We start from the raw sequence: 14,387 nt of genomic DNA, 5'->3' as shown, positions 1-14,387 counted from the left end.
AAGAATATGCAGAGCCAGCACTGGAGGCCAGGGCCATAAAGCTACTGCCAATGGGGGGCCTTTCCCACACTGCTATGATTAAGGCTTTGACAACTGATCCTTTACATCCATACATATATTATTATTAATAAAACTTTGATTTTTTGTTTTGAGAAAAACATCCCCATGTCTGTCTGTTTTTCTTTCTCCTTGTTTTATTCTAGGTTTTACTGCCCCCCCCCGCCCCGGCCCCAGCAATCAATTTTAATTTGAAACAGTCTTCTGGCTGCCAAGTCTGATCTTTAAAAATGATAACCCTTAGCCTTTCACAAACATCTTGTTTAAAATGATCATTTATCCCAGAGGAATTCAGAGTCTTGGGAGCTCCCTGGAAACTCCCATGTGCCGCTTCTATGTTCAACAGCAACTAAACAGGACTTCTGGTTATGTAAACATTATTGTAAAACGATTCTAACATAAATATTCTTTTAAAAGCTAACATACCACACAGCTTTGAGCTCATAGTGCCCATAGATGCCTTAATGAAATGCCATTCAAAGCAACCTCCTTGCTTACCTTGTATCTTGAGGTGCTAAAACTATGCAAGTATCGTCTCTACTTCTCTAGAACAAGTGCCAAGGCTTGTGGACTCTGACTGCCAGCTGGTGGCTGAGGATTCACCAACGGAAGTCATGAAAGCACTGCCTAACCTGCTGGATTTCAGCGAGTTAGTCATGATGGACTTCCCCGCCAGTGATGATTCTTACATAACTTAAAATGAACAGTGTTCACCCCACCAGCAGGCCCTGCCCTGGTCCCTCCTGAGGTGTCTTTGCACATCTTGCAGATGCACTCTGACCTGGCTGTCAAGGGCTCGAGGACCACCCCCCCCCCACCCCCTGCCATCCCCCAGCAAATGCTGCCATCACCCGAGGTTATTCAGAAGCCAACGAGAGCCCAAACCTAGATGGCGTCTTCTCCAAGTCAGGGAGGGAAAGACTATCAGGAAGAGTCAGGATATTTTCCTCTCGGCAAACAAGACTCTCACTAGCCAATGTTCTGCTGGGATTCCCAGGGAGGCCAGAGTCCCCAAGTGCAATCAGGGATAAGGGAACCCCCAGGGCCCTGGGAGGCAGAGGGAAGGTGCGGTCTTCCAAGGTCATAAGGAGTAACAAATGAGCCGCAGCCACATCTTTATCTTCCTTGCCAGTGTAGACCAAAGACAGCCTGTGCCACCAGGGTCCAGTCACACAGCAGGCATCTATGGAAACATCCAGAACAGAAGAATGACCAGCCCTTGGCTGGCCTGTTGCCCCATAGGAGCAAGGGATGGATAATGAGAATGAACAAGCATAGCTTGCATAGTCAGTGACTTCAAACCTTCACCTTTTGAGGCCCACAAGTGCTAACACTGCAGCTGGAATCAAGGGGACATTTTCTCTTTCATTTTGTGGGCCAAACCCTTATGTAACTGTTGTCTAACTACATGCCTTCCAGACTGAATTTAAGTTTTTGTTTGAGAAAAAGACTGTACACTGTTTTGGGCTGGCTCTCAAGGTGCTATTACAAAGCCCTCTTCAGTTCCTGTCTTTCTAGAACTTGGGCATTCCTATTTCATGTGCAGGGCATCCTGGAACTTGGTGCTGGTATATCGCGCGTGGAAACCTTTCTTGTTGATGGTGTCGTCTGTGTGGAACCGAATCATCAGGGAGTCTCCTGCAGAGTAGATTTCTTCTAATGGCTGAGGAGAGGAGAAAGGAAAAGCCGGGGACATTAGGCCAGCTGGCTGCGGTGGGAGTTTAAATGACAACAGGACGGGACCCAACCCAAGGACAAGATGGCTGGGGCTATGATGAAGCATCCCCCACACCAGAGGCTCTCAGGGGCACCCAAAGCACTCGATGCTTTCAAAGGAAAGTGTTGCTCCCCTGGGCCTTGCTTCTCCATAGAAGATCCAAGGTGCATAGCGCACAGCATCTACCATGTACCACCTGCACAGGTGGGCCAGGCTCTTGCCGAGCCCTCCCAGACCTTATCTAAAGGAAGTGTTACAAGCACTCTATAAAGACCACCTCCATTTTCCTCTTGAGGAACCTGAGACTCAAGTTCCCAAAGAGAGGCGAGGGCTGGGCTCTTTCTGACCAGGAAGTGTGTGCCAGGACTCAGTGGCACTTTGTCCTTTACCATAGGGAAGTGTCTCCCAGGAGACCTGGAACAAGGGCCCCTGCTCAGGTCTCCATCCTCAGGGGGTCCAGGAAGATGCTCAGAGCTGCTGAATTTGTTGGAAATGTTGTGCCAGGTGCTCTGGAAGTGCTCCCAGTGCTCCTAATGTGGCCTGCTGGATCCTGGCAGAGACAAGGGGCTCCCCACTCGGGACCGTCAAAGGGTCCTGTCCTGGGAGCACACAGCTTCGGAAACTTCATCCAAGCCCCAACCTCCTCTCTGGGGACTCTCCTGTTTCCCATTCTACTCCAGTCCTAGTGCCAGCAAGTGGCAGGGGAAGCAAGGGCTCACGCCCAGGTGTGAATTCAGCCACCCCCCTGGGTGGGACTCACCCCTGAGCCACAGAAGCGGCCAAGCCTGGGTGCTGAGCCGTCGTAGCCGTCATAGGCCTCCATGTAGTCATAGCCACAATCGGCCTCCTCCTCGACTTCGAAGGTCCGGAAGATCAACTCCACGCCGTAGCCATCCTCCGCCACTATCACCCAGTCACAGCGCGCCTGGCTCGGGTAGTTGTTGTCCCCAAACTGGGCGTGGGAATAGAGCTCCTTGGTCTGCACTTCGGCCTTCAACCTGCCCCCGCACTCTGGAGCAGAGAGAGGAAGGAGACCTCCCCTCAGTCCCTAGGGGACTGGTACCACCCCACACGTTCTGCCAGCTGCTCTGCAGAGCCCCATACATGCCTTAAAAGAGAGCCCAGACAGTCTTGTCCTCCCACTTCACAGAGGAGTAAACAGAGGCAGGAAGTCTGAGGTCAGGGCTCCCCTGGGGAGCTGAGAGTCAAATGGTCCATTTCAAGCCCAAATCCCATGTTCCCAATGGGGCCATACAAGGCCTCTCAGAATCCCTAAGCATGCCACTGAAAAAGGCTGGCTGCTTTTTTCTCTCCCCACTTCAGGGGGAATGGGCTGATGAACTGCCTGCCTGACCAGTTGTTGGATCTAATCACGGCCGGTTAGGCAGGTGCAGGAAGCTGTCACTGACTTGATGTCATGTGATATTTCTGCCACCAGAGGGCACCTCAGAACTGCAGGTGAACCCCCCAGGAGAAGCCTTAGCACTGACCGATGGACTTCTTGCATTTGAGAAAACCAACTACAGGCCAAGGTTCCCGTGGGTGTCCCAAGGGAGTGCGTCTCAGAATTCTGGCTGTATCCTGCAGCATGGCTTCTGGGGTTTATTATATTTTTTAATATTTGCATACATTTGTAATATAAGAGGGTCTGTGGCGGTGCTTCTTTCCACACAGGTGCACACTGTACTTTAAACAAATTCACTCCCCATTTCTGCTCTCTTCCCCTTTTGCAAACAATGTTTGATGGGTATTGTTCTCTCTCTCTCTCTCTCTGTGTGTGTGTGTGTGTGTGTGTGTGTGTGTGTGTGTGTGTGTGTGTGTGTGACATTACTTAGGGTCCCACGATCATGATCGCAGACCTGGCACTACAGAAGCCATGCACATACTCTAACTCCAGAACAGAAGAGTCCATGAGACCTCGCTCTCTGCCACCAGAGCTGGTCCAGGTGCTAACTAGCCTTGTGAAGCCGCAGGAGCAGCTCCTTTTCCTCCTGACCTTCTACTTAGCAAAGCAAAGAATGTAAGTTACAAGCATAGGCCTTTTCCTTCCCAAGGGATCCAGAGCTCCTGGCATTTTGAATGCAGGAAACAGTAACAGGGAGCAGAAGTGGTTTTCATGTTCCAAGCTGGTTCTCAGAGGGTAGAAAGGACCGCTCGCTACCGCTGGCTCCCAGACTGTGGCCTTCACAGGCCAGCGAAATGACAAGGACATTGTTGGAGGGGGGAAGAGAGGAAAGGAACTGATGAAGGGTTGCCTACATCAAATTTTGTCATTTAAGATCTCATAAGGGGCTGGTAGCCTGGCTCCAGGGAGAGAGCACCTGCCATCAGGTGAGAGGCCCCGAGTTGCAACTCTAGTAGCAAAAGCAAATGGAACAACCAAGCAAAACCAATGGAGGACCTTAACGACAACACCCTAAAAACCCATCAGCCTCTCTGCCTATGGTCACTAATCTTTCTTTCCCTCTTTCCCTTCCTCCCTCCTTCCCTCCCCCTCTCCCTCCCTTCTTTCCTTCCCTTTACCCTCTCCCTCCCTCTCCTCCATCTCCTTCCTTCCTTCCTTTTACCCTCTCCCTCCCTCTCCTCCTTTTCCTTCCTTCCTTCCTTCCTTCCTTCCTTCCTTCCTTCCTTCCTTCCTCCCTCCCTCCCTCCCTTCCTTTCCTTCTCTTCCTCTCTCTCCTTTCTTCCTTCCATCCATCCCTCCTTCCTTTCCTTCTTCCTCAGTTGGTGGTTTTTAGTATTTTTGTTTGGGTTTTGCTCAAGGCTCGTATTCTAACATCTGAGCCACAGCTCCACTTCCAGCCATTTGTTGGCTAACTGGAGGTAAGAGTCTTACAAAGCTTTGTGCCTAGGCTGGCTTTGAGCCTCAATCCTCGGGTCTCAGCTTCCTGGGTAGCTAGGATTCCAGGCGTGAGCCACCAGTGCACAGCCCATGCTTCATTTAAACAGGGACGTTTTATCACACAGTGTGTGTGGGCCCTTGCCCTTCCCTCAGCGATGGAGGCCTTCCTCTCTGCCTTCCCCACACACAGCTCCACCTCCCCCGAGGTGCCCCGGCCCCCCCCCCCCGCCTGCACCTGTGCTGTGTGCCGCCTGAAAGCCTTTCCGTTGCACAGAGGCGTCCGAATAAAACCTGAGGAACAGGCTGCTGCCCGAAGCCACCACGGGGTCCGGCTTCTTGCTGCCGCAGAACCGACCGAGGACAGGGGCCAGGCTGTCAGGCCCATCGTACATTTCCAGGTGGTCATAGGCACATTCCTGATGCTGCTCGATCTCAAACTCATTGAACGTCTGGGGACGGAAGAGCAGAAAGTGAAGCAAGGACCTGGTGCAGAGCTGGGGTTGGGAAGGGAAAGGCTGGCTGTCAGTGGTGGCATCTGCCCAGCCTGTCATGCAAAGGGGTGCCTAACCCTGACGCTGAAGCTCAGGGGCACTGTAGAAGAGGGGCTCCACTCAGCCTCTTGTTAGTCTCCAAAACAACCTGGAGAGCTACTGCTACCATGTCATGACCACTTTGTAGGGGAGACAGTCAATGGGTGCTTGACGACACCATGACCACCAGTAAGCAGCAGGTGCTAGCTATGCACTCCCCGTTCTGCCCCACTTCCTACCTTCCCTGAATCCCAAGAGCCAGCAAGGGCCGAGGGCTGCCCTCATGCAGATGTAGTGAATGCTGTGCAAGTATTACCTCGTTTGACATGCAAAAGTCTGCCATATGTCCAACCCCAACTCCAAAGCTGTTGGAAGCAAGTATACGTCAGGTGACTTGCCCAAGGTCACACATTGGTGCAGCAGGGTTGTAACCCAGGAGCTCTGGCCTCAGAGACTCTTTTTTTTTTTTTAAATTACCAGTACTGGGCTTGAATTCAGGGTCTGGGCACTGTCCCTTTGCTTTCCTGCCTGACTTGGCTTGATGGTTAGATCTCAGCCTTCTTATTAGCTAGAATACAGACACGAGCCACTAGTACTCTGTGAGATTTTCATCTGTGAGACATCTGCCTGCTGTACAAACAAAACAGGTGTGACTGCGCCAGGCATGCTGCTTTATGCTCTCTTCACTTGTCATCCAGGATGCATCCTGCCATTGCAAACATATTCCAGCAGATGGCAGTCGTGGGAAGATGTGCCTTTCTCAAACGCACTCCTAACCCACTCCTACCCAGACCTGAGGCTGTTCCCAATGACACAGGCAGCTCCCGGGAGCAACCAAGAGCAGTTCCCAGGTGGGTAGCATGTACTGGATGTGTGGGCTGAGTGTCCCTTCTGCATGCCATGAGATGCCCTGGGAGCATCTACCTGTCTAACCCTCATTCAAGGAGATTCACCTGTGTGCATCTCACTGAGGGCTCTCAGCACTAAACACCCCAGCAGTCCCTGTGCCACTGGCTGCTGGTGACCATGTTTATACCTCTGATGTTGTGCATTCTCCCTGAGTTATTGTTCTGTCATTCACAGGACAAATCCTGCTCCCGTCAATCAGAGGACTCATTTAGAATAATGGCATCATGGGCTGGGAATATGGCCTAGTGGTAAAGTGCTCACCTCGCATACATGAAGCTCTGGGTTCTATACCTCAGCATCACATATACAGAAAAAGCCAGAAGTGGCGCTGTGGCTCAAGTGGCAGAGTGCTAGCCTTGAGTAAAAAGAAGCCAGGGACAGTGCTCAGACCCTGAGTTCAAGCCCCAAGACTGGCAAATAAATAAATAAATAAAATAACAACATCAAAAACTTTGTCAGCCCAGTTGGCAAAGTGAGTTTGCCACACATTTCCAAATTTGGAAGTCCCTGGGAGTTAAGAAATAAGACTCAGAGAGACGTACTTCACCTTTGAAATAACTGAGCATGTGGTATAAGACACATTATCAGACACATGGATGAGACTTTAAATAAAGATGTGCAAGGGGTTTTCTTTTTTAATTCAAGAAAGAGTAAACATAATGTTCTTATTACTGATTGAATAAGTTGTACGAGAATATGAATAACTGGATCTGATTTGAATGCCCTAAGTAAGAAAAAAATCTATATTTTCCCCTGCATGCACATGCATAGGAAATTTCTGGATGGATTCAGAAGAAAATGCTGAGGGCACCCAACATTTAGTGCTTGCTGAAATTATTTTTTAAACCTTGAGAATGTAATGTTTTGGGTTTTTTTTTTTTTTGTTTTTTTTTTGCCAGTCCTGGGCCTTGGACTCAGGGCCTGAGCACCATCCCTGGCTTCTTCCTATTCCAGGCTAGCACTCTGCCACCTGAGCCACAGCGCCCCTTCTGGCCGTTTTCCATATATGTGGTGCTGGGGAATCGAACCAAGAGCTTCATGTGTAGGAGGCAAGCACTCTTGCCACTAGGCCATATTCCCAGCCTGTTTTGGGTTGTTTTTAAAAATCAACACTGAAACAACTGAATTCCAAACAGCTCTGCATATCTGAGGGGTACATGCGTATACACACACACACACACACACACACACACACACACACACACACCCCTCGTGAGCCAGTATTGTTACAGAGCTGTTGTGTGTGGCCTCTCTTTTCCTTCTGCATCACACCACAGCCCCATAAAGCAGGTGTCATTAGCACCCCCACTTTCTATACCGTGAATCTAAGACCTAGAAATTCTGGGTAGATCCCCAAGTGTCAGAGATGGGAAGTGGCAGAGCAGAGACTCAAATTTGGGCCCGGCCAACATGGAAATTCAAGTACTTAACCAGCTACATACGAAATGACTGACCAGTTTCACCCTGTGGCCAGCTGTGGAAGAGATGTTCCAGGTACATTCCCTCCGGCTGGGGTATTTGTCAGGCCAATTGGGGGTTGCCAGCGTCCCCTCTGCACTGCTGATCTTGTGTTCACAGCCAGCTGGGGCCACAGGGGTAGAAGTGGGGGCAGGCAAGAGAGTAAGAAAGAGAGAGAGTGTGTGTGTCAGTCACTTGTAAACAGCACCAAAGGTATTTGTTCTAGAGGTTTCTTCTCTCCCCTCCTTTGTCTTGGGGTCATCAAAGGTTGTGGGGGGGAACCTGAATCCAGTGCCCTTTCGTGCAGAGATCTGCTGGTTTGTTTGAGCTGCTTTCCTGGCTGTGGCTCAAGAGCCAGGATCTTTCTGTTAACTGTCCACATGGCTGCTGGCATTGCAAGTAGTACTGGGTTCGAAGCACAGGCCTTGGGGGGCAGGTGGAGCTCAGTTCAGGTCCAGGCCTTGGGCACTTACATCCTTAATTTGTAAAAGGGGTATCAGCCTCATACATGCAGATTAAATGAGATACTACATGTAGGAGGCTGGTTGAGCTCCAGCCTTGGGAGAGCGGCAGCAGAGATCTCCCTGTCACCAGGCCCTTGCCAGCGTCTGTTTCAGCTCTCCAGCATGTGGAGAACTTCCCACTTGGATCACCAAGTGCATCCCCAGGACAGCATTCTGGGCAGTGGTTACCTTGGGTCTTTCTCTGTGCTATGCAAGCATCCAATCCTTTCACTCATTCCCATTTCCAAGGAAGAAAGCTGGAGTGTGGGGGAACCTACTGCCCTCCCACAACCACCAAACTCATTTCTGGGCTCTGCGGCTTTCTTTTAATGTCTCAAAACTTTAAGAAGGAGGTCACTGAGTCTCTTGCTGAGTCTCAGGGACAAGTTAACTTGCTCAAGGTCACACTGCTAACGAGTGGCCAAGCTGGGGTGTAGAACTGGGCAGCCTGATTCTGGGGGTACTGCTTAACCACTTTTCAGAACTCAGCTTGGGGCACCTGAGCCACTCCCAGGAACCCAGAGTAAGGAGCATAGAGTTCCAGCCACTCACAGAGCAGCCCCGCCCACCCACTGAAGCCCCGCCCACCTCCACCACAGCCCCTCCCACCCCTCCTCCTCTGGAGGCATGGGCACACGGGGGGAAGGGCATGCAGCTGGACCCAGAGGCTGCCCTCACCCTCTTTGCAGTCGTGCTCGTTCTCATGCAGCCGGTACCCGTTCCGACACCTGCACAGGTAGCTCCCGAACGTGTTGACACACTCGTGCTGGCAGCCACCGTTGTCCTTGGCACATTCGTCTTTGTCTGGGAAGATCCATGGAATCTCCTAAGAAGTGCTGGTTGGGAACGTCCCTCTTGGCTCAGACCCTGTTCCAAATTGGCCTCCTCCAGGGAGCTTCCCTGATTGTCCCCTTATAGTGTGTGTGTGTGCGTGTGTGTGTGTGTGTAGTGTGGGAGTATCTTTGCCTCCCATGTGCTGGCATGGCCTGGCCAGGTATATTTGATTCCCTCAGTTCCTAAAACACAGCACATGTGTTCTCTGCCCCTGCAGGAAGGGCTCCTATTATAGCCATAGTCACAATGATATAACCGCCAGTACTGAGTATGTACTGGGAGCGGGTCCTGCCCTCAACACTTGCTATATAGCATCTGGTTCATTCTCAACCAACCTGAGGAGGGAGGGTCCGTACCCATTTTACAGGCAAGCAAATGGAGGCTGGAAGGACTGAGGTGCCCAGAGTCACTCAGCAAGTGGCCTACGCGAGCCACCTGCAGATCTGGGCTCGTACCTTCTGACACACACCACTTCCTGCCTGCAGAGCCAGGCAGACAGCGAGTGTTGCATGCTGCACCCCAACCCCCAGGGCAGGTACCAGCCCCCCACATCCCTGCGTTCTTCTGTGGATGCTCGCAGGCCCTCACCCTGCTCAGCCTCAGCTCCTTTGCCCTCAGGTTTCCAATGCAAGCATGGAAGTGTGCCCTGCTCCGGGGACTCGCACACCGGCTCTGAGGGGGCTGCTGGTCCGCTCCCCTACCCGACCAGCTCCACGCTCGAGGCCTGGCTCGATCACAGGCCTTCTTCACAACACCCCCTGCTCAGGAACCTGCGATCTCGCTCCTAGGTCCATCGAATCTTTGCCCTCTGGCCTGCATTCAAGGTCCCCGGAGACCGAACCCCGCCCAGCCTGGATCACCTCATCCCTGGTCTTGAGGACTGGCTTGGTGTAGTCTCTGTGCCCAGTTGAGACCCAAAACCCAAGCTCCCATGCTTTCCCTTCTTGGACCTTAATCGCTTTCTCTCTGGTTGTCCTAGCTCTGCCCTTGTCCTGTCCATCCCTTAAGACTTGGCTTAGACCACCAGGCATTCTGCAAAAAGCTTTTCCATATACTCCAGGCAGCCAGGTGCCCTCTCCCCACAACATTCATCCTTGGTAAGCCAGCCTGCCCCAGAGTGCCCCAAAGGCTGGGGTTCAGCAGGGTGAGCTCCCCCGGCCTCCCCAGCCAGAGGGTAAACTTGTCCACACCCTGGCCACCTACCTGAGCCCAGTGCTAGGTTATTACCTGCCCCCACCCCCAGCACTGTAAAACAAAACTTGTCAGAGTTAGAAGCCAGTGGCTCATGCCTGTGATCCTAGCTACTCAGGAGGCTGAGGTCTGAGGATCTCAGTTCAAAGCCAACCAAGGAAGTTAAGTTGGAAGATTCATATCTCTAACTAACCAGCAAAAAGCCAGACGTGGAGCTGTGGCTCAAGTAGTAGAGTATTACCCTTGAGAGAAAAAGCTATGGGACAGCACCAGGCTCCAGTTTCAAGCCACAGTACTGGCAAAAAAATGCAATGAAACAAAACAAAAAACTACCAAACAAAACCTTGTCAATGAAAGGCTGCCAAATCTCTCTCTCTCCCTCCCTCCCCAACCCCTCTCTCTCTCACAGGGAACTCCAGGCACATTCCAGGTACATATAAAGCCCATGAGGGATTGGCTTGCAGCTCAGATCTAAGCAATCTGCATATAAAAGAACCCAACTGCAGTCCACACTCCAATGCAATGTGACAAGCAGCCCCAGTTAGGTGATTTGGGTGGGCCTTTGATTTCAGATTTCTGGCCCCTAGAATAGTAAGAGAATATGACTGTGTCTTAAGCCACTCTGTGAGTTGTGATTTGTGATGAAAGCTCTAAGATGTGAATAAAAACTTTGGGTCCAGGCGTCTATCGGGGGAGGGTGCAGGAGTGGGCTAAGAGATGACAGGGACTCAGAGGTGGGAGCCAAGCCACTGACCCTGGGCTGCATGGCCTTACCACCGCCTCACCACCTACCAGAGAAGAAGTGGGCCCGGAAGCCCCGCTTGGAGACTGTGTTGTCAGACTTGAACTCCACGCGCATGTTGTTGCTCTGCGACGTGATGACCTCGGGGGTTTCAGACCCGCAGAACTTGCCGTGAAGCCTGGCGTCAGGGGACAGGCCACTGCGCACCTCCACAAAGTCGTACTTACAGACCTGTGAAGGAAAAAGGAAGAAAGCAGCCATTACCCCATCTCCCAACCCAGAGCCCCTGCACCCTGCCATGCGGCTCAAGCTAGCTCCAGCAGTTGGGGGTAGGGGTGGGGGGGGCTCCCTCTATTTTTCTATGCTGATCGTTAGACTGAGTTGCAGAAGCTGCCAGGGACCAACCCTGTCTTTCGTGCCTTCCCCACAACAGAGCCCCAAGCAAGCACTGCCCACTTGCTTCTATCATTTTATATCGTGGCCTGCCCTATGAAGATTATCTTGAAGAAAGGGCCCCCCAGTGCTCTGCTGGAAGAGAAGAGAAGGAGGAGGAAGAAGGTGCAAGGGAAGGAGGCAACATTTTCAAACCACGGACACAACCCAAATCTACCATGTCCTCCTGCAGAAAAATGAAAGCTCAGAAGGGCACAGACACTTGTCCGAAGCTGCAGACACAGGGTACACCTGGCAAACACTCTGGCTGTAGCACCCCAACTTGGTCATCCATAGCTACTCCCAAGAGAGGAAACAGGCTACCTGTAGCAACAGCTGAACCCCAGCCCTTCTGTTCCCCTCAACTGGACCCGGGGCTCAGAGCTGTCCCTCCCTGCCTCCTTCACTTGGGTCCCTGTTCTGCTTAGAGTTATCAGTGACAAGAAGGCCTGAGGTACCCTATGTGCAGCTGAAGAAATTGGGGAAAACACCCCCCATCCCCACCTCCACACTAGATTCTGCCAGGCTTAGATCCTGTGACTCTTTCAAATTGGTTGCTTCCACAGGGGCAACCTCCCCGCCTGCCATCACCCTCCTTGGTGCCCAGTTGGCAGCCACTTTGTGAACACAGCTCCCCCTCAGTGAGAGCACAGATACATACGTCATTGCCTTCCAGGTCGAAGGCCTCAAACTGCAGGGAGATGCGGTACTGCGCGGGGGCCACCACCTGCCAGACACAGTTCTTGTTTGTGGGATATTCCTTGGGCCACCCAGGGCTGGTGATGGTTCCGTTCAGCTTGGTAATGAAACCGCCGCAGGCCACTGTGCAGGGGACACAGACACGACATTTCATCTGGGGGTTGTTCCGAGTGCCTGCGCTCCCACCCCTGGCAGCAAGGAGGCCCTGCTCTGGCCTGACCATGGAAACAACTGGAACCAACTCGCCGCTGTTTCAAGCTGAGGATCTAGAGGAAGGTGGGAGACAAGTCTTTTTGGCATTGAAAATGATGATGCTTGAGGTGGAGGGGTGGCTTAAGTGGTAGACTGCTAGCCTTTGCAGGGAGGGCAGCCAAGTGTGACCAGGAGGCCCTAAGTTCAAGCCCCAGTACTGGCACATAAATAATAATACATAAAAGAAGATGAGGATGATGCACAGACTTGTCACCTAGTGGCATAGCTGTGATATCATAGGACTTGGACCAAAGGAGAATTAAAAATGTCTGTACCACCAGGCACCGGTGGCTTACACCTGTAATCCTAGCTACTCAGGAGGTTGAGATCTGAGGATCTTGTCTTAAAGCCAGCCTAGGCAGGAGAGACTGTGAGACTCTTCCAAATCAGCCAGCAAAACGCTGAAGTGGAGTTGTGGTGCAGGTGGCAGAGCAATAGCCTTGAGCAAAAAAAGCTAAAGGAAAGCCCCCAGGCTGTGAGTTTTAAGCCCCAGTACTGGCTGCATATACCCCCCTTCCAAACAAAAGTCTTCCCCAAACTGCTCACCATACCTGGCTTGCATGAGAAGTAGAGTCCCACAGGTAGAAAGGTGGTGGATGAAAGGAGTCACACCAAAGGGCTCATAGAGTTTTTCTTTGCCTTTATTTCCTGCCTTAATTAGGATGTAAATCTTACAGGGCCACAGAAGAAAATGAACGGTGGCTCATGTAGTTTGGGTAACTCCCACCTGTCACTGGTCACTGTGTGTGTGTGTGTGTGTGTATCTATCTCTCACCAGTATTCCATCTCTGTCCCCCACCCCCTCACATTGGCTGGGCAGGTTCAGTACCGACCTTCACATGACTTCTTGTCAGCAGCCAACTCGTAGCCAGGGTCACAGGCACACATGTAGCTGCCAAGTGTGTTCACACATCGCTGCTCACAGCCACCATGGTCTGGCCAGGAACATTCATCTACCTCTGTGGGGAGGAAAGGTGACCTGGCTAAATCCTCAGCTACCTTCCTGGTCCACTACCCACCCTTCCACATCCTGGGGCACCCAGCTAGGCCGAGAAGAGAGAAGGCTGGGACCGGGTCTCCACATAGCATAGCCGGAGCTCTGACTTCTTTCCATCCTCCAGCTGGGAAAGAGAAAGGAGGCGGCTTCCATGCATCACTGAGACACCCCAACAACTGTTTCAGAGTTACGGAAAGATGAGGTATTGAAGAAATGCCGTGAAGGACGCTGGTTCCCTTCACCACTGAGGCTCAGGGAGCAGCGATGAAGGGAAATCTCACATTCCTCATGGAGGGGCTACGCACCAAAATGGTCTAGCCAGGCCTTGAATGCCACGGTCAATCCACATCACCAGACATGGAAGGTGCTCTACCGACTGTCCAGCTAGTACACTCTGAGAGGGACTGCCATTTGGCACCAGGAGAGGGCTGCTGAGGCCAACTGGCATTCTGGCCGGTGTCATGGGCCAGCTGGGCCCCGAACAGAGCCTGCTACCAGCAGGCGCCAAGCACGAGCCTCTTTGGCTTGCTCCCGCTCTGTGGTTATGCTTCCAGCTTCTCTTGCTGGCAAAGTCCTGACACATGAGCTGGGCGCTTGTGTCCACAGCACAGCCTGCTGCTAGTCTCACTCCAAAGAAGCTGGGCTAAGAAACTGGGCATTACGACTCTCGTTCTGCTCCTACTCTTCTCTGGAAGCTCCCAAGAGTTAAAAAAAAAATAGTGGGGTGAGGAGTGTGGCTTAGGGGTAGAGTGCTTGCCTGGCACACATGAGGCCCTGGGTTTGATTCCTTGGTACCACATAAACAAAAATAAACTAATAAAATTGAAAGAAAAGAAGTACATTGGAGATTTTCAATAAATACATTAAAAACAGTGATCTCAAAGCTCACTGGGCCCTTGTCAGCTTAGAAAGCACCACGGTTTCATTGGGCTGATTTTTCTCTCTTCTGCAGAGGGGAAAACTGGGATCTATGGCTGCCTGTCACAGTGGCATGGCTTGAAGTGGGTTCTTTGGGCCCCTTTTTCTTTGTGGAGAATATAGACGTGTCTAAGAAGGCGATGGAAAGGAGATGGGGCCAGGTGCCAGTCACACCTGGAATCCTAGCACCTCAGGAGGCAAGATGGGAAGATTATAGTTTGAAGCCAGCCCAGACAGGAAAGTCCTTGAGACTCTTATCTCTAATTAAAAGGGGGGGGGGGGGAGGGAGAAGCCTGAAGTAGAGCT

At 51.8% G+C, this 14,387-nt stretch overlaps 1 protein-coding gene across 1 annotated transcript in view; it reads right to left on the bottom strand.

The window, feature by feature from the left end:
• Positions 1 to 1,150: 1,150 nt before the first annotated feature.
• The window catches only part of Tll2 (tolloid like 2), a 104,919-nt gene continuing 91,682 nt past the window's right edge, over positions 1,151 to 14,387 (bottom strand). The window contains exons 14-21 of the mRNA XM_048338581.1: positions 13,000 to 13,125; positions 11,877 to 12,037; positions 10,834 to 11,014; positions 8,695 to 8,820; positions 7,510 to 7,637; positions 4,852 to 5,065; positions 2,535 to 2,785; positions 1,151 to 1,720 (exon numbers count right to left, since the gene is read on the bottom strand). Coding sequence (XP_048194538.1) covers positions 1,589 to 1,720; positions 2,535 to 2,785; positions 4,852 to 5,065; positions 7,510 to 7,637; positions 8,695 to 8,820; positions 10,834 to 11,014; positions 11,877 to 12,037; positions 13,000 to 13,125 — 1,319 coding nt within the window. The 3' untranslated portion in view covers positions 1,151 to 1,588. The remainder of the gene's footprint in view (positions 1,721 to 2,534; positions 2,786 to 4,851; positions 5,066 to 7,509; positions 7,638 to 8,694; positions 8,821 to 10,833; positions 11,015 to 11,876; positions 12,038 to 12,999; positions 13,126 to 14,387) is intronic.

This window comes from Perognathus longimembris, chromosome 2 (genome assembly GCF_023159225.1).
Source record: "Perognathus longimembris pacificus isolate PPM17 chromosome 2, ASM2315922v1, whole genome shotgun sequence".
Classification (NCBI taxonomy): Eukaryota; Metazoa; Chordata; class Mammalia; order Rodentia; family Heteromyidae; genus Perognathus; species Perognathus longimembris.
Note: the sequence above shows the minus strand (reverse complement) of the source record. Positions and strands in the feature narration are given on the sequence as shown.